Source organism: Chlorocebus sabaeus, chromosome 13 (genome assembly GCF_047675955.1).
Source record: "Chlorocebus sabaeus isolate Y175 chromosome 13, mChlSab1.0.hap1, whole genome shotgun sequence".
Lineage (NCBI taxonomy): Eukaryota > Metazoa > Chordata > Mammalia > Primates > Cercopithecidae > Chlorocebus > Chlorocebus sabaeus.
In genome coordinates, this window is record NC_132916.1 from 46635453 (window position 1) to 46663427 (window position 27975).

General features: G+C 36.4%; 1 protein-coding gene across 1 annotated transcript; it reads right to left on the reverse strand.

The window, feature by feature from the left end:
- On the reverse strand, positions 1 to 27934 carry SERINC1 (serine incorporator 1). Its single transcript, XM_008007194.3, has 10 exons — positions 27806 to 27934; positions 14626 to 14787; positions 12593 to 12762; positions 10266 to 10345; positions 9881 to 10018; positions 8010 to 8179; positions 7780 to 7870; positions 3194 to 3338; positions 2847 to 3077; positions 1 to 1198 (listed from the first exon to the last, which is right to left on the reverse strand). Exons 1-10 carry the CDS (start codon positions 27842 to 27844, stop codon positions 1063 to 1065), a joined length of 1362 nt encoding a protein of 453 aa, XP_008005385.3. The 5' UTR covers positions 27845 to 27934; the 3' UTR covers positions 1 to 1062.
- Between the last annotated feature and the right edge of the window lie 41 nt (positions 27935 to 27975).

A 27975-nucleotide genomic window follows, 5' to 3' on the forward strand; every position in this document is an offset into this window, starting at 1 on the left:
TTTTGCCTCCTTTGATTTTCAATCCTTTTTTTTTTTTTGTCTTCCTTTGTTGCCCAGGCTGGAGTACAGTGGCGTGACCTTGGCTCACTGCAACCTCTGCCTCCTGGGCTCAAGCAATCCTCCCACTTCAGCCTCCTCAGTAGCTGGGACCACAGGCACATGCTACAAAGCCCAGCTTATTTTTTGTAGAAATGGGGTTTCACCATGTTATCCAGGCTGGTCTCGAATTCCTGGGCTCAAGTAATCCACCCACCTCAGCCTCCCAAAGTGCTGGGATTACAAGGGTGAGCTACCATGCTGGCCCAAAACTAACTTTCAAAGTGAATTTCAAACACTTCCTTCTAACCCATGATTATCCTTTTCAAAACCTTGTCTAAATCCTTCAGAGTTCCAAACATCACCACTGAACCCATACCTCATGAGTTTAAAACAACCAACAGTTCACTTTGTTGGCAAAGGCCATCTCTACCCACGTAAGATTATTTACTCATTATTCAATTAAGTACTCAAACCTCCATCCATAACCTACACTATTGTCCACTGAACACTCCCTACCTGTGTAAGTCCCATATCAAGGGTAAAACCTTCTAAGATTTTTCAGACAATTGGCATTTAAGTGACGTGTATAAATTTTAAAATAAGCCATGTTCTTTGCAGTATCCTACCAGGCAACACATCAAATATTTCAAAAGGCAGCCATACATTTGCTTTAATGCTTCCTAAAACAGCTTAAGGTCTAACATAATTTTAAAATAGTCAAGCAATTTTGTTTTTACTCTTCATTTCACAAGTATAGAGCACAGAATAAGCCCAATAATGTCCACTTTTACTAACTCATCACCATATTCATAAAACTTTCCCTCTGCAATTCATTCTACTTCACATATCAATGCACTTGGCAAGAAAATAACAAATAAAATGACAAGCAGTAAAATCTAATTCATGCCAGAACACTGGAGAAGTTACATGGGAAGCACAAACATACACAACTTTACAAAAGTTGGAAATACTGTTTTCAAATAAGCAATAATCAAAGTGGGACTTTCATGCTAGAAGTCCCACTCAGTCAAAATCACGATTTGTAAGAACAAGTGGTGCCACGAGTGTCCAAACATACAGCACGATGCCAATCCAACTGGAAGAGATTTTCACCCAGACAGCTGTCCACTGACTTTTCATCTCACGAGAGGGTTCATACCTAAAATTTCAGGGAAAATTATTAAAAAGGGGCAAGTGGGTTGAATTATCAGCCATCAAGCTACGAAGCTTCATTAATTCAGAAGTGTTCTTTGTATATAGTTTGTGATTTCAGATATATCATTGCTGCATCTAATCTGCTCCCTTTCTTTCCACACTGCTAGTGTGAAGGTAAAAATCTGTTATTTCCTTTAATGGAGTAAAGTACACAGGCCTCTGAAATAGTTATTTTGCATAATCTCTGAAGCACTTTATGCATGTCTGCCATGTTATTAGAAGAGAAACTGAATGTGACCTCTGGATAAATGTCACTATTACATAAGATTATTCAAAGTGTATATGGAACTCCTCACCTGATTTCTACCCCGCCCCTCGCCCCTGCCTTCTCAGAATTAAGAGACTGGTATGACTCAGAGACATCTCCTTAAAAAAAGAAAGAATTAAGAGACTGGGAAGGAAATATATCTCAAGTTTAACTGATTTTTGAGTTAATGAAATACACCAGAATCCTTCTGGTATAAAGCCTTAATATCTACTGTTATCTGACAGCCAAGGATCTGAATTAAGAACCAGCTGGTTTGGGAGGCCGAGGCGGGCGGATCACAAGGTCAGGAGATCGAGACCACGGTGAAACCCCGTCTCTACTAAAAATACAAAAAAAAAATGAGCCGGGCGCGGTGGCGGGCGCTTGTAGTCCCAGCTACTTGGGAGGCTGGGGAAGGAGAATGGCGTAAACCCAGGAGGCGGAGCTTGCAGTGAGCCAGGATCGCGCCACTGCACTCCAGCTTGGGCGACAGAGCAAGACTCCGTCTCAAAAAAAAAAAAAAAAAAGAACCAGCTGGATCCTTATAGCTGAATACGCAACAGTATAGGAATTTTAAAAATTTATTGTTTTCAATAATAAAAATCAGTAAAGGCTGTACTCAAAGAAATACAACAAAGAATAATCTTTTTCCTCCATCTTTTGCTGATACTGAAGGCCTTCTTACAAATTGTTTATGAATATTATGCATTAAAAAGTTATTAAAAACAAAACTTCCCCAACTGCATAGTTCAATCTGAATCTTTGACCAAATCGTTCAGTAGTCATTTGGACAAAACCAGAACTTTCAAAAATGAAAACACTATAAATCACTACCTTCCTCTTAAAAGAAAAAGATTTATGGATTAAGTTTGAAGTGATAAAAAAGAAAAAGCATAAATTGTAGCTTGTAAGAATTCTAAGAATCTATGTTAATGAATTCATACTTAAATTTAAAAATTTTCAGAGCTTTTAATAACAGTTCAAACAAAACAGAAAAAAGGATGTATCCTTTACTTCACTATGTTTACAGGATTGAAAAAAACGTTATGTTAGATCCCCTATCAACATGGATTTTGTTAAAAAAAAAAAAAAAAAAGTATTAGTTTCATGAAAATTTTTATTTTAACCTCTCCAAGATTTGGAACTATTTCAATGTTTCAGTTACCGTTAAAGCAAGGAAGTAAAGATTGCATTTCTCATGCTAATCTCACTATTCATTTAGCTGTACATTTTGAAATATTATCAGAGGATAAAAAGTACTTCATATCACATCATGGTTTCACAAGAGAATCATAAAAACGCCATCAGAATTCACACATCCAGAGTTTTCATGAAATATAAATACCTGTACCAGTTGGTAAGGGTCATCATGATATAAAGTGAAGCCAGGAAAAGCATGAAGTGAAAGAAGGAATAACTGTAAGTGACACCATCCCTTTCATTATCTACAGCTCGGTGAACATCGTCACCATCCTCCAGTGATCCATCACTTCTAGCTCCACCATCTTCTATTAATGTAGATTCATCACTTGTTAAAGTCAGTTTATTAACCTGACTATTGTTTGAAGTACGGATGCTGTATGAAAGAGAGTTTAGGAGGAGAGAGAGAAAAGAATATTTTTAAAAGAAATGATTCATAAACAAACAGCTAGACTTCTTGTTTAAAGAAAAAAATTCCATAGTTTTTCCTACCTGGAATAAAATACACACAACAAAAAGAGGATTAGTCCTATAATTCCTTGAGCATGCCACCACTGGACTGATTGCCCTTCCTTTGGGACAGTGCTTGTTGTATTGTAGCCAATTATGCTTAGTAGACTTGGGTTGCAATTTGTTTCTGTAACATAAAGTCAAATTAAAATGTTAGAATATATTAAAAAAATGTTTTTCAGAGCAAACAAAAGTTATGTTTAACTCTCTATACACCTGCAAACTGAAAAACAATTGCTGGAAAAGGCATCAGTATAACAAAAATAACTGAAGACACCTTGCACTTATGAATAAGACCTCTGAAGTGTTATAATTCTGATTTTATAGAAGTACCTGGAAAAGTTATATCATTTAATTTTCAACAACATATGAATCTGAGAGAGAATTACCTCTACAATCAGGAATATAGATGACCTTTCCAAGGTTAGTATAATTCTAGTAGATTTAGAAAGAAAATTCAGAGATTATAAACCACAATGCACTGACTTTTCTATCGTATGTTGAGATTATGAAATGGACTTTATGAAGCTTATCCATTTGATACAGCACATTGTTAAAAAAGCAAGACGGCTTACACAAAAACCAGTTATAAGGACTCCAGCAAATGCCTCGGGGGAATTACCCAATAAGGTGTAACAACCTACTGCTTGCTTACTCAGTTTTATTTTTATAAAGAAGAAAGTAGGCCGGGCGCGGTGGCTCATGCCTGTAATCCCAGCACTTTGGGAGGCCGAGGCGGGCGGATCACAAGGTCAAGAGATCGAGATCATCCTGGCCAACATGGTGAAACCTCTTTTCTACTAAAAATACAAAAATTATCTGAGCGTAGTGGCGTGCACCTGTAGTCCCAGCTACTTGGGAGGCTGAGGCAGAATGACTCGAACCTGGGAGGCGGAGGTTGCAGTGAGCCGAGATCACGCCACTGCATTCCAGCCTCCTGACGACAGAGCAAGACTCTGTCTCAAAATAAAATAAAATAATAAAATAAAATAAAATAAAATAAAATAAAAAAGTATGATTGGTGAAATACTCACTACAGTATCTAAAATACGTATTTTTCTCCCACAAAGCCAGATCTGTCAAACTCCATCTTACTAATGAAAATGACTCTTATCTTAAAGCCAATTAAGTAAGGCTATTTCCTTCTCTAAAGCCAATTACTAGTAATTTTTTTCTAACCACTTACCTGGAAAAAAAAATAGAAATCTTTCTGTAATACATCAAAACAAAAAACAAAAAAAAATATCTTGGTCTCCAAGTTATAAAGTACCCATGATAAAATACCTTCAGTTTGTAAACTCAGTGAGATTCATGTAACATCAGATACATTTTTTAGGAAAAGAGATCATTTTCTTTCTTTTAATAGGTAATAATTTTTTTCTATTCTAATTTGTCCCCTTTCAACATATTCTATTCTCATGGTATGCAATATAACTAGTCTATAATAAGATGCATTACAAAGCCCAATTATCAAATTCAATTGTAAGGTAGTCACAGGCTAGAAGAGTAATTTAATAATGTGAAAAAATTACACTGTTCACAATTGAACAAGAGGAATTTGAAGAGCTTGTCTTTCTATATACAACGATCATACGCTCTATGCAAATTAGATACCTTCCTTATAATTTCACCCAGTTTCTTACACAGACATACCTTGTTTTATTGTGCTTTGTGTGTGTGTGTGTTTTTTTTTTTAGCATTTCACAGATACTGTTCTTTTTACAAATTGAAGGTTTGTGGCAACTCTGCATTAAACAAGTCTATTGGTTCCATTTTTTCTAACAGTATGTACTCACTTTGTGTCTGTTTCACATTTTGCTAATTCTCGTACTATTTCACAATTTTTCATTATTATTAACTAATCTGTTATGGTGATCTCTCTACAGTGACCTATTATGTTACTGTTGTAATTTCTTTGCGGCACCACAAATCACACTCATATAAGATGGTGAAATAACAAACATTGTGTGTGTTCTGACTGCTCCACCAACCAGCCATTTCCTTGTCTCTATCCCTCTCCTCCGGCCTATTTCAAGACACAACCATATGGAAATTAGGCCAATTAACAACGCTGCAATGGCCTCTAACTGTTCAAGTGAAAGAGTCTTCCCTTTCTCACTTAAAATCAAAAGCTAGAAATGATTAAGCTTAGTAAGGAAATCATGCCAAAAGCTGAGACAGGTCAAAAGCTAGGCCTTCTGTGCCAGTTAGCTGAGTTGCAAATGCAAAGAAAAGAGAGAGTTCTTGAAGGGTATTAAAAGTGCCACTCCAGTGAACATGAACACACAAATAATAGATAAGAAAGCAAAGCAGTCTTATTGCTGATATGGAGGAGAAAGTTTTAGTGACCTGGATAGAAGATCAAACTAGCAGAGCATTCTCTTAAGCCAAAGCCTAATGCAGAGCAAGGCCCTATCTCTCGCTTCAAGTTTATTAAGGCTGAGAGAGATAATGAAGCAGAAGAAAAGTTTCAAACTAGATGGTGTAGGTTCTTGAGGTTTAAGGAAAGAAACTGTCTCCATAACATAAAAGTATAAGGTGAACCTAAGTGCTGATGCAGAAGCTACAGCAAGTCATCCTGAAAATCTAGCCAACAAAATTAATCAAAGTAGCTACACTGGCCAGGCGTGGTGGCTCACGCCTATAATCTCAGCACTTTGGGAGGCTGAGGCGGGTGGATCAACTGAGGTCAGGAGTTCGAGACCAGCCTGGCTAACATGGTGAAACCCATCTGTACTAAAAATACAAAATTAGCTGGGTGTGGTGGCGCAGGTCTGTAATCCCAGCTACTCAGGAGACTGAGGCAGGAGAATGGCTTAACCAGGAGGCAGAAGTTGCAGCAAGCGGGGATCTCACCATCGTACTCCAGCCTGGGCAACAAGAGTGACATTCCATCTCAAAAAAATAAAAATAAGAAAAGAGAAAGCAGCTACACCAAACAACAGATTTTCAAAAAAGACAAAACAGATTTCTACTGGAAGAAGATATAATCTAGGACTTTCATAGCTATAGAGAAGTCAGTCAATGCCTGGCTTCAAAGCTTAAAAGGATAGGCTGACTCTCTTGTTGGGGGCTAATGCAGACAGTGATTTTAAGAGAAAGCCAATGTTTGTTTATCATTCCAAAAGTCCTAGGGCCCTTAAGAATTCTACTAAGTCTATTCAGCCTCTCTATGAATAGAAAAAAGGCTAGATGACAGCACATCTGTTGAAAATATGGTTTATGGAATATTTTAAGCTCATTGTTGGGACTTACTGCTAAAAGAAAGATCCGTTCAAAACATTACTACTCACTGACAATGCACCTGGGTCACCCAAAAGCTCTGACAGAGATGTACAGGGAGATTAATATTTTCATGTCTGCTAACACAGTATTTATTCTGCAGCCCATGGAAAAAAGGAGTAATTTGAACATTTAAATCTTATTATTTAAGAAATGTATTTTGTAAGGCTATAGCTGCCATAGAGTAATTCATCTGATGGATCTGGGTGGGCAAAGTAAACTGAAAACCTTCTGGAAAAGATTCACCATTCTAGATGCTATTAAGAACATTCATGAATCATGGGAAAATGTCAAAATATCAACATTAACAGGAGTTTGAAAGAAGCTGATTCTAACCCTCATGGATGACTTGAGGATTTCAAGACTTTAGTGGAGGAAGTAGCTACAGATATGGTAGAGAGAGCAAGAGAACTAATAAGTGGAACCTGAAGATGTGACTGAATTGCTGCAGTTTCATTATCAAACCTGAATGATAAGGAGTTGCTTCTTACGGACAAACAAAGTAGTTTTTTGAGATGGAATCTACTCCTGATGAAGATGCTATGAATATTATTGAAATGACAACAAAGGAGTTAGAATTTACATAAACTTAGTTAATAAAGCAGCAGCAGGTTTAAGAGGATTGACTCCAATTTGGAAAGAAACTCTACTCTGGGTCAAATGCCATCAAACAGCATCATATGCTACAGAGAAATATTTTGTGAAAGGAAAAGTCCATCAATGGGCAAACTTCACTGTTGTCTTAGTTTAAAGATACAAAAACAGCCACCACAACCTGCAGCAACCAACACCCTGTTCGGTCAGCAGCCATCAACATTGAGGCAAGACCTCCTATCAGCAAAAAGATTACAACTCGATGAAGGCTCAGATGACTGTCAGCATTTTTTGGAAATAAAGTACTTTCAAATTAAGGAATGTACATTGTTTTTCTAGATATAATGCTATGGCACACTTAACAAACTACAGTGTAAGATAAACAAAAGTTTTATATGCATTGGGAAACCAAAAAATTCTTGACTTGCTTTACTGTGATGTTTCTTTTATTGTGGTGCTCTGAAAATGAACTCACAATTTCTCTTAGGTATACATGTAACCTTCTTATAATTTTGTTAGTGATGGAAGAAACTAAGGGAAGAAATAGTAATACATCAAAGATGAAAACTTTTTATACTTTATTCCTCTGGGAGCCTAATTTTTAAGTAATTTAATCTTACCAAAAGACAATTTCTGGAAAAACAACAACAACTGCAGAACCTTTAGAAACACATAATATAAACAAAACACACCTGGTTCATTGGTCATAGCCGACCATGTCAAATACATTGTGTAGACTGTAATCACTGAAGACTGTAATAAACCAGATCTTGGTTGTGATTCCTACCAAAAAAAAAAAAATAATATATACATGTATACAATATATTAAGCAACACAGGTAAATATTCTAGACATCATTCTAGATTTTTGAAAACTTAAAAAGGTACAAGCTTCATAAAAGCTAATGCTTTAAAGGGCATACTTGGATTTTTGGCAGTATAGACATTACAGAAGCACCAACGCAGAGGAGCATGTTGACACTGATGAACGCCTTGTTTTCTGAACAACTGGCTGGATGAGTGTAGTAGACAAAGAACAGGACGATAGCAACTAAAGACAGCAGATAATTCAGAGCTGTAGCTGATAACAAGGCTGTGAAAGAAATATAATTGGATAATTAGCTTTTTATCAGAAATATCAGCAATTAGAAATGGGACCTGTTTTATAAACAATCTGTCATTTTGTCAAAAAATATATTTTAAGCAACTAACATTGTCAGCATTATAAAGGCTTATAAAGGCTTATAAAAGCAGGAAAGAAAATTAATTCTGACCTTTATTGCTTAAGAATTCTAGTTTTTACACATATCTCACTATTACACATTTGCAAGGATGGCAAGTTAGTAAGAAACTAATATGATTTATTAGTAATATCTATATTAGAGTTTACAAACTACGTTTACATGTTAGCCATTATTTTCAAAATAACGAAAAATAACTATAAGAGGAATATTACTTAAGATTCTTAAAGAACCATTATCACTCAGTTGTAAACAAGGGCATTAAGAAAATTATTTTCATTGTTAATGTTAAGCCCTCATAACAATGATGCTTTTCCTCATGAACTAAAATCTTAAAAGATACATATTATGCAAAGGTAAGTCATTATTATTTAATAAGTCAACCTATGCTTTTTCTATGTAAATTTCAACATACACAAGTTGTTTAGCCTTTATGCTAATATGTGCTTAATATACAAGTATTTATGTAGATTTGCCTCACTGACAGGGGATCCATCCAACAAATATTTATTGAATGCCTGCGTTCCAGGCCCTGGGGATACAGCAGGGAACAAAAGAGACAGAAACCCTTGCATTAGATTTTGCATTTAGAGAACAAGGTATTCAATGTAAGTGAAATTTCCAAATGACTAAAGCTTGTTTCTTTGAGCACCAAATTATTTTAACTTGAACCACTGAGATCAAACACCATAAATTAGTTGTGTGAGAGGAGTATTAGGCCAGCAGAAACGGATTTGGTTTGCACTCCAATTTAAAATTTTTTTTAGCTGAAACTCAGGTCATTTAGCATGAAAATCCAGATTTATGACTTATTTTGAAAAACATTAGAAAAATCAAGCAATACTGAGTTCACATTCCCACAAGGCAACTAATAAATGGAGCTGAGCAGTAGCAATGCACTTTAGATGGGGCATTCATACTCTTGAACTCATTGTAGTCCCTACTATTTGGACAACTCTTATCACTTAAACTTTGTCTTCCTGTTCCCTCATTTTTGTTACCTGGTTTGGTCCTGTAAGCATCTGAATTGTGATATCTGTGTTCAAGTATAACCCCAAAGAACTCGACCTCATCATTAAAAATAACCATTAGTTACATTACTACACGAATTCCTTTAGTTGTTATTGATGCACATAAAAGCATCCTTTGCACTTATATAAAACGTCCAAGTTGCTTTTTATATTTTTTATTTGCTGCTGTTTATGAATTGTATCACTGTGTGTTCATCTATTCCTAGCAATCCTCTTGCTTTTAATATTTTACCTTTAACCCACGTAGGCTAGAAAATCAGACTATAAAGTGCACATGCTTTGTATTCAGGTTCTTTCAGATTCTTTCCTGGTTCTTGGGTTATGTTCCCAGTTAACCTGCTAAAAGATCTGATCACCAAGTTGCTGATACAATGTGATATTTTGACACTCAGAAAGTTTAAATTAAAAACCTCTTCATAGGAAATTAGATCATAAAAATCCCAAGTGATTTACCTAGCCTACATATCTATTCTTGACTTCAAAGTTAAACTATACTGAAGTTGTTCTGCGACAAAAGCTTACCTGCATACCAACATCTTGAGTTCCCTTCTTCCATTTTTTCAACCCATGATTCATTCCATGAATGTGCAAAATCAATAAGTAAGACTAATTGTATGAGGATGAAACAAAAGGCACCTGCCATGCCTACATAAAACCACACTGAAAGGGAAAAAAAAGCATACATAAGTGATTGATTAGTTCGATTTTTATCAATTCCTTTAAAAATCACAGTACACAAAAAGGAAAATAAAATTTTGTATGAACATCTTGATTTTGCTAACTGGGAAAACACACACACACACCCCCACCAAAAAGACAAACAATTAGAGTTATAGTTCCAGGTAACAATTATTTCAGATTCCTTTATAAAATATCAACGTCAAACAACGTAAAAAGGATTTCTTACCGGTTGTAAAAGTTCCTTCTGGAATGAAGAATGCCCCAATAATAATTGCAATTGCTGCAGCAAATTTAAAGAACCAAAATCTAAAACAAAAAGAAACATAATTTTTATTAATAAACATTCATTCATCAAATAATTTCATATATGAAATCATTTAACTGCATCTTAACAAATAGCTCCTCTTTATGTGAATGTTCTACTTCTTTCTGAGGATATTATGATGATCTGGAGTGTAGCCATATTTGTAACTACAAAACAAGGTAATCATCGTATTTAGATAACTTAGTTTGGAGAGAGAGTGAAATTAACCATTACCATGAACCCAAGCTTATGTTATAGATCTTTCCAATTGGAAAGAACAAAGCAAAAAAAAAATCTGGTAAGAAAGGCAAGTCAAAATGTGAAAGGAATGGATTAAAGCCCAGACTGCGCTAGAGGAAGCATCAGAGCAAATGGCTGGAAAAGAAAGGGAAATGATAAGACATTTCAGGGACTACTGGACACTGGCTCTGAGTTGACATTGATTCCAGGATACCCAAAACATCACTGTGGTCCCCAGTTAAAGCAGGTACTGATGGAGATCATTGGGTCACTCCACCAGGAAAAAAACCACGACCTGCTGAGTTGCTTGCTGAAGGCAAAGGGAATAAAGAATGGGTAGCAGAAGGCAATCATCAATACCAGCTACGACTACATGTCCAGCTGCAGAAATGAGGGCTGTAATTGTCATGAGTACTTCCTCGTTTTGTCAAAAACATGTTCATGCATGCATATACTCGTACTAAGAAAATATTTTCATTTTCCTTTCTCCTTTATCATGTGACATAAGATTATTGACTTCACATCAGCATTTAAGTATTGTTAACTCTATGTAATAGTATTTGGGTTGGGGACTGGTGTGTTTTCAGTTGTAAGGTTAGTTGTATGACCTTATTTTTGTCTTTATTTGCAGATTATGTATGGTCTCAGAAGGTGTATTCGGGTTCAAGTTGACAATGGGTAGACTTCTGATAGTTAATATTGAGTGTCAACTTGAATTCAAGGATGCAAAGTACTGACTTGTGATGGTTAATACTGAGTGTCAACTTTATTGGATTGAAGGATGCAAAGTACTGATGCTGGATGTGTCTGTGAGGGTGTTGCCAAAGGAGATTAACATTTGAGTCAGTGGGCTGGGGAAGGCAGACCCACCCTTAATCTGGGTGAGCACCATCTAATCAGCTGCCAGCAGGGCTAGAATATAAAGCAGGCATAAAAAAAAAAAAAAAGTGAAGACTAGACTGGCCTAGGTTCCCAGCCTACATCTTTCTCCCATGCTGGATGCTCCCTGTCTTTGAACATCAGGCTTCAAGTTCTTCAGTTTTGGGACTCGGACTGGCTCTCCTTGCTCCTCAGCTTGCAGACGGCCTATTGTGGGACCTTGAGATCATGTAAATTAATACTTAATAAACTCCGCTTTGTATATATATCTATCTATCCTATTAGTTCTGTCCCTCTAGAGAAATCTAATACACTTGATTATCAGAAAAGACAACAATTATATAAACTGCTTTTAAGACCATTTTGAGAAAGATGTATTTCTCACTCATTCATTATGAAAAAACGAGAATGTTAGTTCCATTTGACAGGCTTATTTCACATAAGTGGGATAATATATCAAAGTATAAGGTGAACTGTATAAATGAATAGTTTTTATAAACACATGATAAATGCCTCCATCTAAAACTCTAATAATTTAACAAAATAATCAATGACTAAAGGAACAATAAAAGATAATCAACCTGTCACATATTTTCTCATTAATATTTATATTCTACTTGTTTATTCCTTTTGTCTTTGGTAGCACATGTTACTAGATAAGCAACAGCAGATATTAAAACAGTCAAATAAGGGTACCAGAAGTAGTGCTCTATATGAAGGAAGATTGATAAATAAACCCTGAAGTTTCCGGGTTGTCTAATACAACCAACCTAGAAAAATCTGCTCTCTGGGTCTAGGGAACTGAGAGTTCCATGTAAGTGGACTGGTCCACCAAAAGTTAAGAGGAGAAGGAGAAATAGCTATTCCCTTAGTAGTCACAAATATAACAGAGTCTCTTTTTTAGGATGAAAATATAAAACACTGTGGATCAGAGGTTATTATAGCTATTATTTAATATACAAAGTCTGACATTCTCCAGTAAAAACAAGATTTTCTCACCCTATCATTCATGAATAAAGTAATTCTACAAATTGTATAAGTTTATTTTACCTTAAGGTTTCCTTAGATAAATGCAATTACCAATAAGAGGCTACCCAGGCTTTTATATTGAAGCTTATTTGAAAACTTACCCATTGTGCACTGCAGCTCTAGGATCACTGCTACTCTTCACTTTGATCATTAGTAAAGAGAGAAGAAGATAGAACATAGCCAAACCAAAGCACAAACGATATACAGCTTTATAGCCAACCAAAATATTACAAGGGACAACACCTTTCTCATTCTCACAAAATCCAGGAATCTAGAAAAACAAAAGGGTTTGATCCATCATTTTTTCATTAAGTAAAAATTATATGTAATCAAATAGTTTAAGTAAACGTTTAGAAAACTGGAATTTGCTTTACAATTTAGGATGAATATGTACTCAAGATGAGTCTGATACATTTGAATCACATCCAGTGGGGAAAAAAGAGTTAAATCCCCATCTAAGCAAATCATAAACTATAATACCAACTCTATGCTGGATGCTTACTTTGAGTTACAGATTTGTCCTACATTTTAAAAACTTGCATTCTACTTGAATAGCATGATATACTTGTTTTGGTAGTGTAAGTGCTATTTCTGAGACTACTGTTCAAAACTATTAATACATCTATTATTCATATATATAAGAATAAATTATTTCCTCCCACTCCTTCCAGTCCCAGCACTCTAAAAAGAACTGCTTTTTCAGCACACTAGTCATGTACTAGTTTTCAAATCCAAAGGCTACTGCTTAAGCACATTCCTTAATCTCATTTTTATGTAGACACTATCCCTGTCATTCTTAAAACTTTCTTCCTAGAACCTGTACATTTGTTTTGTTCTTTTCTGTTATCCCTTCCCTCCCAGTCTTTTAGGATCAGAACCAGGTTTTCCTTTCTCCACTAACTCCCTTAAGTAAGAGATTTTGGCAAAGTTCTAGCTCTGCTCACTTTGAATGATCTTCAGCATATGATGCCATGGTTTCAACATTCGATTTCTATCCTCAAGGCAATCTCTAGCTGTGATTTCTTTTAAATTCCTTCATGTTTTCTACTTGCTACTCTATATTATTATGGACTTCATGTTTGTGTCTACCCAAAATTAAATGCTAAAAGCCTAACCCTCAATGGGAGGATAGTGGGAGATAGGGTCTTTAGGTGGTAATTAAATCATGAGGGTAGAGCCCTCAGGATGGGATTAATGCCCTTATAAAAACAGATAGAAGAGAGCTGCTGCTTTCTCTCAACAATGTAAGATGACCATGTGTAAACCAGGAATAAGACCCTCACCAGAACTTGACCATGGTGGCCCCTTGATCTCGGACTTTCAGCCTCCAAAACTGATAGATAAATTTTTGTTGTCTTAAGCCACCCAGCCTATGATATTCTTGTTATAGCAGCCTGAACTAAGACATACATATATATATATATATATATGAATATACACATGTACATGATACAATACCACCAAGTCAACATGTTAGAAGCTAAATTTATTACATGTTCCCCATCTCCTTCCACAACCTGACTCTCTCTAAAAATTTTTCTTTCTGGGTTAATAGCAACACTTTCCTCCCAGTTTTCTAGGATCAGAGCCTGGTTGTTATAAATGATTCCATCACTGCCAATATTTCAGTGCCAGGTTCAGTCAATTTTACATCCATAAAATCTTACTTCAGGTTCTCTATTCTCTTCTTGATTATACCACTGCAACAGCCTCCATATTTAACTGCTTGACTTTTATACTTTATTAATTGTAAGATTAATCTTCCTAAAGTACAGATACTTTGCTCAAAAAGCTCTTTTATACTCATTATGCTTTCTATTTTTCAATCTCTGTATATGAAAGTTCTAATCATTCTTAGAATATCCTTTTTTCCATGACCCACTGAGATTCTGACACCTGATTAAGAATTATACTTCTGTGTATTACCACAGTACATTTCCTGTACCACCATCAAAGAACTTAACAAGCTAACGTATATTATCTTTGTTTTTCCTAAAAGATTATGAACTACAACTAGGATTACATACTGTCTTATCCTATATTATTCTGTTTACAATATCCCTGAATCAGTTTTATTCATATACATATATACCCTATAGCCTCAGTTAATCAATAAATAAGAAATGAGACTAACCTTATTCAGTTGTTCTTCCATTCCTGGTATCAACATTACACAAGCTACACATACTCCAACAAGCAAGAAAAGTGCATAGATCAATCTAGTTACAGTGGAGTTGTTTCCACTAGGACAGCATCGGCATAGCAAACACGGGGCACTTCCACACAAACATGGTATCTGGGAAAAAGAATATTATTAAAAATATTATTAAAAGCCAGTAAATCAGTAGATCTTAAAATGATACAATGAAAACTGACATTCTATCCAAAAAAGAAAAAAGACTAAAAGGAATTACATCAAGGGACATAAGGTATTTGGTTCATATAAATTATCTATATACCACAAAACTTAGCAACTTCTAAAAAGGACTAAAGACAAAAAAGCCTTTGGACTCTATGACAAGTAAAATGAACAAATCAGCTAAAACAAAAAGGGGGAAAAAATCATCAGTAGTAACCAAAGTTTAAATAAGAAAAGAAATGGAATATTCATGAGTAGCACAGCTGCTAAACCCACAACCTCCAGCCCCTGCCCTTTAGCCCCCAGATACTAGACTGATGAATACACAAAATTCTGAGGATTCTCAAATACATCCAGGGAGGAAAAAAAAAGTGAATTGATATGTTTTCCTTCTTTTGAACTGGTGATAGTGATAATAATGAAAACTACAACTAGAGTGAGCCAAAAAGGATAATAATACAACTGGGGCTAGCTAACCTTCTCCACTGACCACCACACTAAACTAGCAGCATGCTCCCAAGGGAACAGAGTATCTTCCTGTCCAGGAGAGAGGAACACTGGTACAGAGTATTTACCAGTATCTAAGAAAGCCACAGAGTAAATATTCTCATAATATCATAACCTGGGCTGAGATGTCAGACTTCTAGAAGGTGGATGAACCAGATCTTCCAGCCCTAGAATTACAACTCTAGGGGAAAACAGTCTTAGATATCACAGTACGGGAAGTTGTAGAAGCTAGAGCACTACACCAACCAATATAAGGTAAGAATAAAGCCGCTTTATATTAAACGTCCACAAGACAGAAATAAATGTCATGGCAACTATGCAAATATACTTTAGCAAAAATTAAACATAAACATCTCCCCTCAGAAAAAGGAATGAAGAAAATATAAGGCATATGAAGAATTCAGTCTGAAATAAATATAATCCAGTAAGGAAATTCCCTACCAGTATTTCATTTGAGCTACAGAAAAATAACAAAATTTTTTTTTTTTAAAAAAAGGAGACCTTAAAAATGAAATAAGAACAGAACACAATGGAAAGTGGGAATCAAAGGGCTAAAGAAATGAGAAGGGGAAAAACAGACAACTAATAACTATCAAGAAACAAAACAGACATAGGTAAAAATAAAATTACTGATGAAAAAAGGCTTGGGAAAATCACTATAAATTCAGGTCAAGATGGAGAAACCATGACCAGACTTATCCTCCTGACTTAAACAATGGAAAAAACAAGTTTTTCAGACAATGAACAACGGGCAATGTCAAGCAGTAATTTCTAAGAGGAGACAATGTGAGCCCTATGACTGGCCCTTATTTTACCAATTGATCGATTGACAGAGTCTCCTTCTGTCGCCCACGATGGAGTGCAGTAGTGCGATCTCCGGTCACTGCAACCTTCCCCGCCCCCACCCCGGGTTTGTAGGATTCTCCTGCCTCAGCCTCCTGAGTAGCTGGGATTGCAGGTGTACACCACCACACCCAGCTAATTTTTGTATTTTTAGTAGAGACGGGGTTTCACCATGTTGGCCAGGCTGGTCTCAAACTCCTGACCTCAGGTGATCGCCTACCTCGGCCTCCCAAAGTGCTGGGATTGCAGGCGTGGCCCACCTTGCCCGGTCAACTGGCCCTTATTTCTGCCTGGGGAGAACGTCCACTGCAGGGAGGGTCTGGGAATTTTACTACCCAGAGGTAAAAAACTTTGTAATCCATGAGGCATTGGGTAGAGATATCAGAAGGCAATTAATACTGGAGAAAAATCAGCCATCAAACTGAAGGCTGCACTAGTTGCACTTAACGAAACCTAAAGGCAAATAAAAAGATCACACTGTCTCTAAGTAAAATCACCCAAGTCAAAGATGAAAGCCCAATAATATATATATATTTTTTAATAAAAGTATATCCAGCACTGATCAAGGAAAAATTTACACTGGACAGCTAACAAAAAATTAGCAGGCAGGCAAAAAAAAGAAAAATACAACCTATAATGAGGATCAATCAGTCAATATCAACCTGGAAATGATACAGATAACTGAGATCATTTATAAATAGGGCACTGTAGTATTATTGTAAGTATATTATTTCACATGCTCAAGGAGGTAGAGGAAAACTTGATCATGTTACGGACAGACATGCAAGATAATTTAAAATTAAGACCCATATTGTACTTCTCCAGATGACAAAATAAGCCCCCTAAATATCGACAAGACAGAAGAAAAGATTAATAATGAACCTAAAGACATAAGAAACTAAATGATCCAAAATGAAAAAGAAATAAAAATAACAAGATCGGAATATCGTGAGACAACTTTAAATAGCCTAATATAAGTGAAATTAGAGATGAACTTCAATTGGAGAGAAGTGAACTGGAGGGAACAGATACAAGGGTGCTTTTGAGGAAGTAACTGCCAAAATTTTTCCAATTTTATGAAAACTATTAATTCACAGATCCAGGAAACTCAACAAAGCCCTACCAAAATAAACATGAAAACCATACCAAGTCACATCATAATCAAATTACTTTAAAAAAGTAATAATTAGAAAAATCTTAAAAGTAGGCAGAAAAATAAAATGTACATTATAAACTGAGGAACAAAGAAATAAATCACACTTCTAGTAAGAAACGGTTCAAGCCTAAAATTAGTACTGAAAGAAAAAATATATAAACAGAATTTTGTATTCAGTGAAAATATCTTCCAAAAATTAAGGCGAAATAAAGACCATTTTCAGGAATAGAAAAGACAAAATAATCCAAACAAGCAGACTTAAACTGCCAGAGATGTTGAAGGAAATCCTCCAAGAAAGAAAATTATACCAGACAGAAATTTGGATTTGCATACAAAAGAAGAAAAGAAGCAGTAAATAGATACATTCTTCTTATTTAAAAAAATGGGCCAGAATTACTGAGACTAAATCCAAAGACATCATAAGAAAATAATAGACAAATATCCCTCATAAACATAAACAAAAACTTCTTAATGATATTTTAGCAAGTCAAAAACAACAATATGAAAGTATATAAAAAGGGTAACATATTGTGACCAGGTAGAGTTTAGCCTGGAAAAGCAAGGTTGGTTCCGCTTTTAAAAATCAACCAATGAACTCGACTGTAAAAACAGACTAAAGAAAAAACATGGTCATCTCAATAGATATAGAAAAACCATTTGACAAAATTAAATACCGATTCATGATATAAACTGTCAACAAGGAACAGAAGATAACATCCTTAATTTGATAAATGGCATTTATAAATATCTATAGCTGTCATCCATAATTGATGATGGAAGTCTGAATGCTTTCCCCGTAAGATATCAAACAAGGCAAAATACCTCTCTCACCATTTGAATTCAACTTCACACTGGAGGTCCCAGTCAATATAACAAGGTAAGAAAAAAACTAAAACATAAAAATTGGAATGGAAGACACGAAACTGCCCCCTTCACATGTAGCACAACCGTCTACATAGAAAATCCCAAAGAGGGCCATGAACCATGGCTTACACCCGTAATCCCAGCAATTTGGGAAGCTGAGGCAGGAGGACCATTTGAGCCTAGGAGTTCAAGGATATAGTAAGCTATGATAGTGCCACTGCACTTGAGTCTGGATGATAACAAAATAAAACAAACAAAAAACAACAACAACAAAAATACCCCACAAAGAACCTACAAAAATGCAACTACAACTAACTCTTCAAGGTCACATGATAAAAAGTCAATATACACAAATCAATCATGTTTCTACATATTAGTAACAACTGAAATAATAAAGAAAATAGTTATAAATCTAACAAAACAGAAAAGATCTCAAATAATGAAAACTACAAAACATTGGTGAAAGAAATCAAAGACCTAAATGAATGGCAAAATATACAGAGTTCATGGATTGGAAGACAATTATTTTCAAGATATCAGGTCTTTCCAAACTTATCTATAGATTCAGTCTAATTCCAATCACAATCCCACTATCAGATTTACAGAAATAAACTAGCTGAAAAGGCAAAAACACTAGAATAGCTCAAACAAGTCTGAAAAAAGAGCAAAGTTAAAAGACACACTACCTGATTTCAAGACTAGCATTAAAGTGACAGTAATTAGAGTGATACAGGGAAAAGGGTGGACACAGTAAGCAGAATACAATGAAGTTCAGAAATAGACTGATGCAAATATGATCAAAGGATTTTTGACAAAGATACCAAAGCAATTCACTATGGAAAGGATAATCTTTTTAATAAATGGTGCTGAAATAACTGGCTATTCATACATTTTTTAAAAAGTTAACCTTAAGCCATAATCAAGCCATATACGAAAACTAAGATTTCCTGGATACCATATTAAAAAAAGGACTCACAATAGAAAAACAAATGAATTGGGCTTCATTAAAATTAAGAATTTTTGCTCTTTAAAACACACTGCTGAGAATGAAAAAGCAAGCCATAAACTTGAAAATATTTGCAAGTGAGGTATATGGTAAATCATTGGCATCCAGAATATAAAAGGAACTCTAAAAACTCAGTAATAAGAAAACATACAACTCAATTAAAAAATGGGCAAAATATTTAAACAGATACTTTAATCAAAGGCATATAGACAGCAAATAAGCAAAGAAAAAGTGCTCAATATCATTATTAGGGAAACGTACATTAAAATCAGAGATACTACTACATGCATATTAGAACGGCTAAAAGGAAATAAACTGATGATACCAACTACTGACAAGAATGCAGAGTGACTAGAACTCTCTTACTTTGGTGGTGAGAATGAAAAATGGTACAACCATTTTGGAAACCAGTTTGTTTCTTATTTTTAAGTCAAACATGCACTTACTGTATGAATAAGCAAATCCACACTCAGATATTTATTCAAGTGAAATAAGACCTTATAATCACACAAAAAAAATCTTTATGGGAATGCTTATAGCTACTTTATTTGTAATCATCAAAACCTAGAAAGGCTCCTCAAACGGTGAATGGATAAATTGTGGTATATCCAAACAAAAACAATACTAACAATAAAAACATATGGAGAATGAAACTCAGATGAATTATGTGCTAATAAGAAGCCAGACTCAAAAACTATATATTGTAGGATTCCATTAATATGACACTCTAGAAAGGCAAAATCCTAAAGACAGAAAATAGGGGTTGCCAAGGACAGGACAGTGCAATTTTTTAGGATGATCAATGTTCCAAAATGGTTACATGACTAGATGCACTTGTCAAAACTCATGGAACTGTATATTACAAAGAGTAAATTCTACTGTATATAAATTATACTTTAAAAAAAAAGTCCTTAAAATAGAGAATACCCTAAATAAATGAATTAAAGGATATTCACAGATCTAATATAAGAAAAATTCCTTAGATGGAAAAATAATCTGTGAATCAAAAGAGCACACTACTTTTTGAGAAGAGGAAAAAAAGTGATAAAAGATTTAAACTCAGACTTATCTGGTTATTTAATTTCTAAAATAAAGAAAAACTCTTCAGCTACTCAGGCAGAAGAAACAAATCACCTATGCATGTGCAGAGTTGTTTAGGGAGGGTGTGGAAACCAGGCTGATATGAGACAGAATACAATACAGAAATAACTACAAAGTTCTGAAGGAAATTCATATACTATATGTCTCTCAAGAATTTAGCAGACACTTTCAAAAACCAAAGATTCCAGCACCCATAAATCCTTTTTGAAAAATCTACGGATGACAAAATGTGGTCAATTAGGAGATGACATTAAAATAAAAAATTAGAGCAAAGCAATGGTAAGCCAAGGACTGGTAGAGAGCTTTGCATCCACTTAAGTTTAGAGCACTGGTTCTCAAACTGTAACAACTACCAGAATTACCTGGACGGCTTATTAAAACATAGAATGTCCCCAGTCAACGTTTCTATGGTACAACATAATAGCGACATAAAAATGATAGTACAAAGTGTTTCTGGTTAAAGATGGCAGACTGAATATATTAATTTACCTATGTTCCCCGTAGAAATCCCAATCAAATAAAAAATAAAGGTTTGGGTTTTTTTTTTTTTCTTTAAAAAATAAGTAATAAAATATAAAAGTCAAAAAGAACTAGGAGAACACATCTGGAAAGTAGAAAGTACGAGGTAGTAACAGCCTTAACAGAGAAAGCTGAATTCTAAGTTATCAAAGGAAAAAGTTAACAAGCAACACAATTTATTCAGCGGAACACCCAAACAGTTCAGGAACTGGTGGCACCAGGAGTCTCTGTAAGTGGTACTAAGGGTAGAGTAAAAATAGATGATTGGTTGAATGTCTTTTCAAAGAGTAGTTAAGACTCCCAGATTTCATTCCATTTCTTGCACTAACCAACTAAAAAGGATAAAACATGAGGTTTGACAGGGGAACACCAAGAAGAGTTGACAAAAGGGGTTCCATACTAAAAATATAAAATTAAATCAAATTTTATGTACTGAATGTGAAGAACCTCATCATTCTTTCCCTCACTTGCCTTCCACAATGCAAGTATATTCCTCAGGTTAGAGACTGGAAGTGTACCCTGGATCTATCAATAGCCCTAGATAAATATCTGCATCAGGCTTCCACAATAAACTGGTTCAGCCAGATCACTTCACTGTAGTCACAGCTGACAAGTCCTACACCAAGCTCTTGAGTGTCCCACTCCTAAATATGAACAAATAACTACTGACCATTGAATACTGAGGAAAACACTAAGATCAATGAAAGTGGGTGGAGTGGATAGGAGTAACTTGAAAAGAAATTATATTCAAACATAAAAGCATAAAAAAATCTAATATTTCTAATATACTTACAAAGTATATTAATTATATAGTGTAGCATACATCGTAAAGATAAAAATAAAGTTTTTTTAAAAAAGGGAGAGCCGGGCGCGGTGGCTCAAGCCTGTAATCCCAGCACTTTGGGAGGCCGAGACGGGCGGATCACGAGGTCAGGAGATCGAGACCATCCTGGCTAACACGGTGAAACCCCGTCTCTACTAAAAAATACAAAAAACTAGCCGGGCGAGGTGGCGGGCGCCTGTAATCCCAGCTACTCGGGAGGCTGAGGCAGGAGAATGGTGTGAACCCGGGAGGCGGAGCTTGCAGTGAGCTGCGATCCGGCCACTGCACTCCAGCCTGGGCGACAGAGCGAGACTCCGTCTCAAAAAATAAAAAAAAATAAAAAAAAATAAAAAAGGGAGAAAGATTGCTTCCATGAAACAAACACAGGATGCTATAAAAATGGAACAGAGGCCAGGAATGGTGGCTCACATCTGTAATCCCAGCACTTTGGGAGGCTGAGCTTGACAGATCACTTGAGGTCAGGAGTTCAAGACCAGCCTGGCCAACATGGTGAAACAGTCTCTACTAAAAATACAAAAATTACCCAGGCATGGTGGTGCATGCCTGTAGTCCCAGTTACTCAGAAGGCTGAGGCTTAAGAATTGCTTGAATTTGGGAGGTATAAGTTTCAGTGAGCCAAGATCACACCACTACGCTCCATCCTGGGCGACAAAGCAAGACTACGTGAAACAGAGAACAAAACAAACCTCTGGTAATTAAAAATGTTATAGCAGAAGTTTTTGTTGTTGTTTTTTGAGACAGTCTTGCTCTGTTGCCCAGGCTGGAGTGCAGCCTTTACTAAAGTGCAGTGACATGATTACAGCTTACTGCAGCCTCAACCTCCCTGGGTTTAGGTGATCCCCCACCTCAGCCTCCACAGAAGCTGGGATCACAGATGTGCTGGGTGTAGCTGGGACCACAAGCACACACCCCCACGCCTGGCTAATTTTTTTGTATTTTTTGTAGAGACACGGTTTTGCCATGTTGCCAAGGCTGGTCTCCAACTCCTGAGCTCAACTGATCTGCCTACCTTGGCCTTCCAAAGTGCTAAGATTATAGGCGTGAGCACACTGCCCCTATAGCAGAAGTTTAAAAATTCAACAGAAGTCCAGTCAGTCAATAAAAAAACTTAAAAAACAAAATTCAATGGAAGTTCTGAAAACAATCAAGGAAATTTCTCAGAAAGCAGTGCAAAAAGCCAATGAGATGGAAAGCAGAAAGGAAGAAACGTAGAGTTTCAGTCCAGGAAGCACATTATCTGAATAACAGAAAATCAATGTAGAAAATACAGGTGGGAAAATTAAATAACTCAAGAAATGTAATTAACTGGTGGAGAAGAGAAGGATGGAGAGGTCATACAGAAAAAGTTTCTAAAATGACTTCAGAATACCCAGCAACAACACTGCAAGTCTACAAAGGAGCATCAAAATTCTGAGGGAAAATGACTTCCAATCTAGAATTCTATGACCAAAGTGTACCTCCTATGTGCTTCTGTCAAGAAGCACTACACCAAAACATGGTTGTCAACCACAAGAAAACAAGCAGTGAAGAAAAAAAGGGTTTCAACCTAAGAGAGAGGAAATGTACATCCTCATTTGAGGATAAAGTGAGATCCAGGATGAAAACAGTGACTATAGACTAGAGTAGGTCAGATGATTCTGGGAGAGATAACCTCCAAGGTTCGATCAATCATGACATGTATCTGAACTTATTCAGAGATGCATACAGCTGAGGAAAAGTCTGAGGTCAAATAATTTAAACACACTGAAAATAGGCTGGGCGCAGTGGTTCACACCTATAATCCCAGCACTTTGGGAGGCCAAGGCAGGTGGATCACTTGAGGCCAGGAGTTATGAGACCAGCCTAGCCAACATGGCAAAATCCCATCTCTACTAAAATACAAAAATTAGCTGGGTGTGGTGGCATATGCCTGTAATCCCAGCTACTCAGGAGGCTAAGGCAAGCGAATCCCTTGAACCTGGAAGGCCAAAGTCGCAGTGAGCTTGCACCACTGCACTCCAGCCTGGGCAATGGAGCAAGATTCTGTCAAAAAAAGAAAAGAAAGTAAACCAATGAACACAAAATTTTGTGCATGAAAGGAAAAGTCTTTGTATATTTGTTACAAGGTTGACCTATGAAGAGCATTACACAAATAAAGAACTAATATTTAAGTGCTTACTATAGCTTTACAGATAGAAACTTACATAAATAGTCACAATAATGTTCATTTACCACAATTATTTAGTATTATGGAAAGCTATGGGGACATCAATGAGTGTATGTGATTTTGGTGGGGGTAGGGATGAGGGCCAGTTGAAATCAAGGGATGATTGCTCAATCTTCATCTTCCATAGAAGACAGTGTCTAAAACAAACAAATAAAATCAAGAATACACTATATGCATGTTAATTAGAAATGTGGCAATAAATACCAAAAGAAATACTGTCTCCAAAGGGTGGAAATGGGAGTGGTACTATTTTTCTTAAGCACACAGAGAAATATGTACATACAGAATTATGAATTAAAAAATTTAAAAATCATACAATTAATTAACCCTGGGAACTAGGGGAATGGGTGAATATTGATTTATTCCACTTTTCAGAGAAGTGAATCTAAAATTAAAATGTCCTTAAAAATTTACTCCAACTTCAATGTTTTATACAATGTTTTTCTTAAACTTAAAACAGGCTTTCTTAACCATGGTATTATTGATATTTTGGGTTGAATAATTATTTGTTGTTGGGGGCTATCCTATACATTGTAGATTTAGCAGCATCCCTGTCCTCTACCAACTAACTAGATGCTAGTGGCACCCCTCACCCCAGGTTGTGACAATGAAAAATGTCTGCAGGTATTGCCAAATGCCCACTGGGGAGCCAAACTGTGTCCAGTTGAGAATCACTGCTATAGAAACATCTCCTTAGAAGAATCTTTTTAGGAAACTCTTCTGACAAATGTTAACATTCAAGAATTACTTTTTTCTTTTGTTAAATTCAAGAAAAATTAATTTCAATGCTTTGCTTAAAAATGTCTAAAATGTTGCCATTCCTAAGAATGTACTTTTGTCTATTCATCCACCCACGTGTATACAAATACACAATGCACCCATGCATTGTGAGAGAAGGAAGATTTTGAGGGGACATTTTTATTTAACTTCTACTCTGCATTGCTTGACCATTCATAGCAACTATAAATTATTTCTATAAAACAAGTCACTGTATTAACAAAAATTTAGGAGAGGTTGGCAAAAAATACGCACTTAGTAATCACTAGTTCTTAACGACTTAACTACATTAAATATCTTGATAGGTAAGGTTCAGTCATTCAAAAAAAAAATCAATTCTGTCTACTCACTAATATCAATGTTGAGACTGGGATGGGGAAAAGCATGTAAGTAGGTATTAGTGATTGGTAATGTTGTAGTTATAGGATTAGTTGGTATGATGTTTATAATGTTTGAAGTAATTACCAATCGAAAAAAGAAACAACCATGCATGAATAAAAAATTATACTGCCATGAACCAAGGATTATAATCAATCTAACTCTAGGCCTCTTAGCTGCAAACAAAAAGTGAACAATTTAACACTCCAATTTCTGCTCAGTGCTATTACACATAATTTATCTCTTTTTAGTTTAGCCATTTTCTACAATTATTTTACAAATAAGGAAAAATCTTACTAAATTTGATTAAGCCTGCAGAAACTTGTACTAACAACGAATGAGGCTGGTTTGTTTTTAATTCTGGCTTACCTGATCTAATTTAATGATTTGAATGTTACTTTTTTTTTGGTCTGTTTTTTGTTTTGTTTCGTTTTGGACACAGTGTCTCACTCTGTTGCCCAGGCTGCGGAGAAGTGGCACCATCTTGGCTCACTGCAGCCTCTGCCTCCTGGACTTAAGCGATTCTCCTGCCTCAGCCACCCGAGTAGCTGGGATTACAGTCGTGCGCCACCACAACCGTCTAATTTTTGTTTTGTTTTGTTTTGTTTTGTTTTCTTTTCTGAGACGCAGTCTTGCTCTGTTGCCCAGGCTAGAGTGCAGTGGCATGATCTCGGCTCACTGCAACCTCTGTCTCCCGGTTCAAGCAATTCTCCTGCCTCAGCCTCCCGAGTAGCTGGGACTACAGGCATGTGCCACCATGCCCAGCTAATTTTTTTGTATTTTTAGTAGAGATGGGGTTTCACCATATTGCCCAGACTAGTCTCCAACTCCGGACATCAAGTGATCCATCCACCTCATCCTCCCAAAGTGCTGGGATTTCAGACGTGAGCCACCGCGGCAGGCCCTGAATGTTACTTTGGAAAAGTTGAATAAATTGTAATTTCATCAAAACCTCTAAGTAAATGAGCACATTAACTGTTAAGAATGTGGAAGAGATGGTTCCCTTCAATGACTATCGGCCTGCACTAAAATCAAACAATTAATGAATAGAGACAGAGGCACAAGAAGAAAAGGGAAAAGGATTACTGAAACTGCAAACAATAAAATAAATTCCAAACCGGGCACAGTAGCACCTGCCTGTAGTCCCAGCTACCTGGGAGGCTGAGGTACTAAGACTTGAGCCCAGGAGTTCCAAGCTGCAGTTCACTACGACTATCCCGTGCACTTCAGCCCGGCCAACACACTAAGACCCCCGTCTCTAAAAAACTGCCTCACTGCTGCTACCTTTTTAATTTACTTCGCTATTAACACAGAAACTAAAAGGTAGTGTCAATTTTATCACGGACATTCTTCTAATCAATAAAGGTGGCGATCTATATTGTAAAACGGAAAACATATATCTCATCTTTTAAATCTCTATTATATACAAAAAAAACTACAGCATGCCTACTTCATAAGTGGGCAAGATAAGACATTACAAATTAAACTGCGTAACATCTTCCAATAAAAACCGATGAAAACAATCTTACATGATAATCAATTATCAGCTTTCAAAACTGTTTATTACACTAAATATGCCTTTGTATGAAAGTCAATAATTAAACTCTCTAATATCTTGAGAGAAAATATTCCAGGTTTCCGTGCAAGAAGAAATATCATGTAATCAAGAGAACAGACTGGCTGGAGTAATAATCTCCACATCATTATTTGATTAAAATTCAACATTTTTAGTTCAAGACATATGAAAACCTTTTTGAAAAGAGTATATATAACGGAATTATTTGGGAAGTCAGAAAAGCAATTGTTAGAAACAGAATTAAGAAATTCCAGACTAAAGAAAAGTGATTTCAATCCAACTACCTCGCCTAAAATTACAAATATCTTTTATTAACTGCACTGCCAATGTTTTGCCTACTATTTTGGAGGAGGCAGAGATTATCTTAAACAAACTGAAATAAATTTGTGCCATATGGACCAAAGTCTTGCCACTATACTGAAAGTAGTTCTACTCTAACAACCCTTTAATGAAAATGCAGTGTACAGCGAATTAAGCATGAAATTTCAGATGACACACGCATGCCTTGTGCCTAATGACAATTTGGTCTTTAGGCACAAAACATGTGCGTGTCATCTGAAATTTCAATTTTAAGCTGAAATTTGAAATTGACACTTCAAACAGTCATGGCAGAGCTATGACTACTTGTTTCAAAAACAATATTACCACATTAACATTACTGCCACGCGGTCCCAAATGACGACAAGCACTTTTTAATCATAATCTGCGCCACAGAACAAAGAGGGCGACATGAATCCATGAACGACAGTGCGGCAGTCTGAGGTCGCCGGGAAAGAGATGACAACAGAGTGGGTACCCCACAGAAGGAAAGGAGCAAAGACCTTCGTAGAGATGGCTTAGGCAGATACAAACAAAACCATGAAAAGGGGCCTGAAAGAATGGGAGACAGCGCTCACCAAGCAGGGGTGGGGGAGGGGTACTATTCTAGTTCTCTTCCTCAATTTGGGTCATCTTCCCATCGCCACTACACCTTACGGCCAGTGATCAGTTCTTCGCAAGACCCAAAGCTCTGAAGCGAACTCTGAGTGACGAGAGGAGAGAGAAGAAAACGGGGACAGAGAGGGCACTCCCTGTTGGGTGGGGCACCACATTCCCGCCGGGCTCACCCAACCCCGGCTCGGGTCGCCTTCTCTTTAGTCTCTCCCACTAGCACCCAGAGGCCGCAAAAAGCACCTTACCCAGCTCGCCATGGAGCACAGCCCCAGGACGCTCCCCATCTCCACAACGTCACAAGAGCAGCGGATACAGACAAGATGGAGACAGCGCCCTTCTCGCCTTTCCGAGATTATTTACTATTTGCGAGACACTTCCGGCACAGAGCTCAACCCGCCCCTCAGCCTCGCGTCAC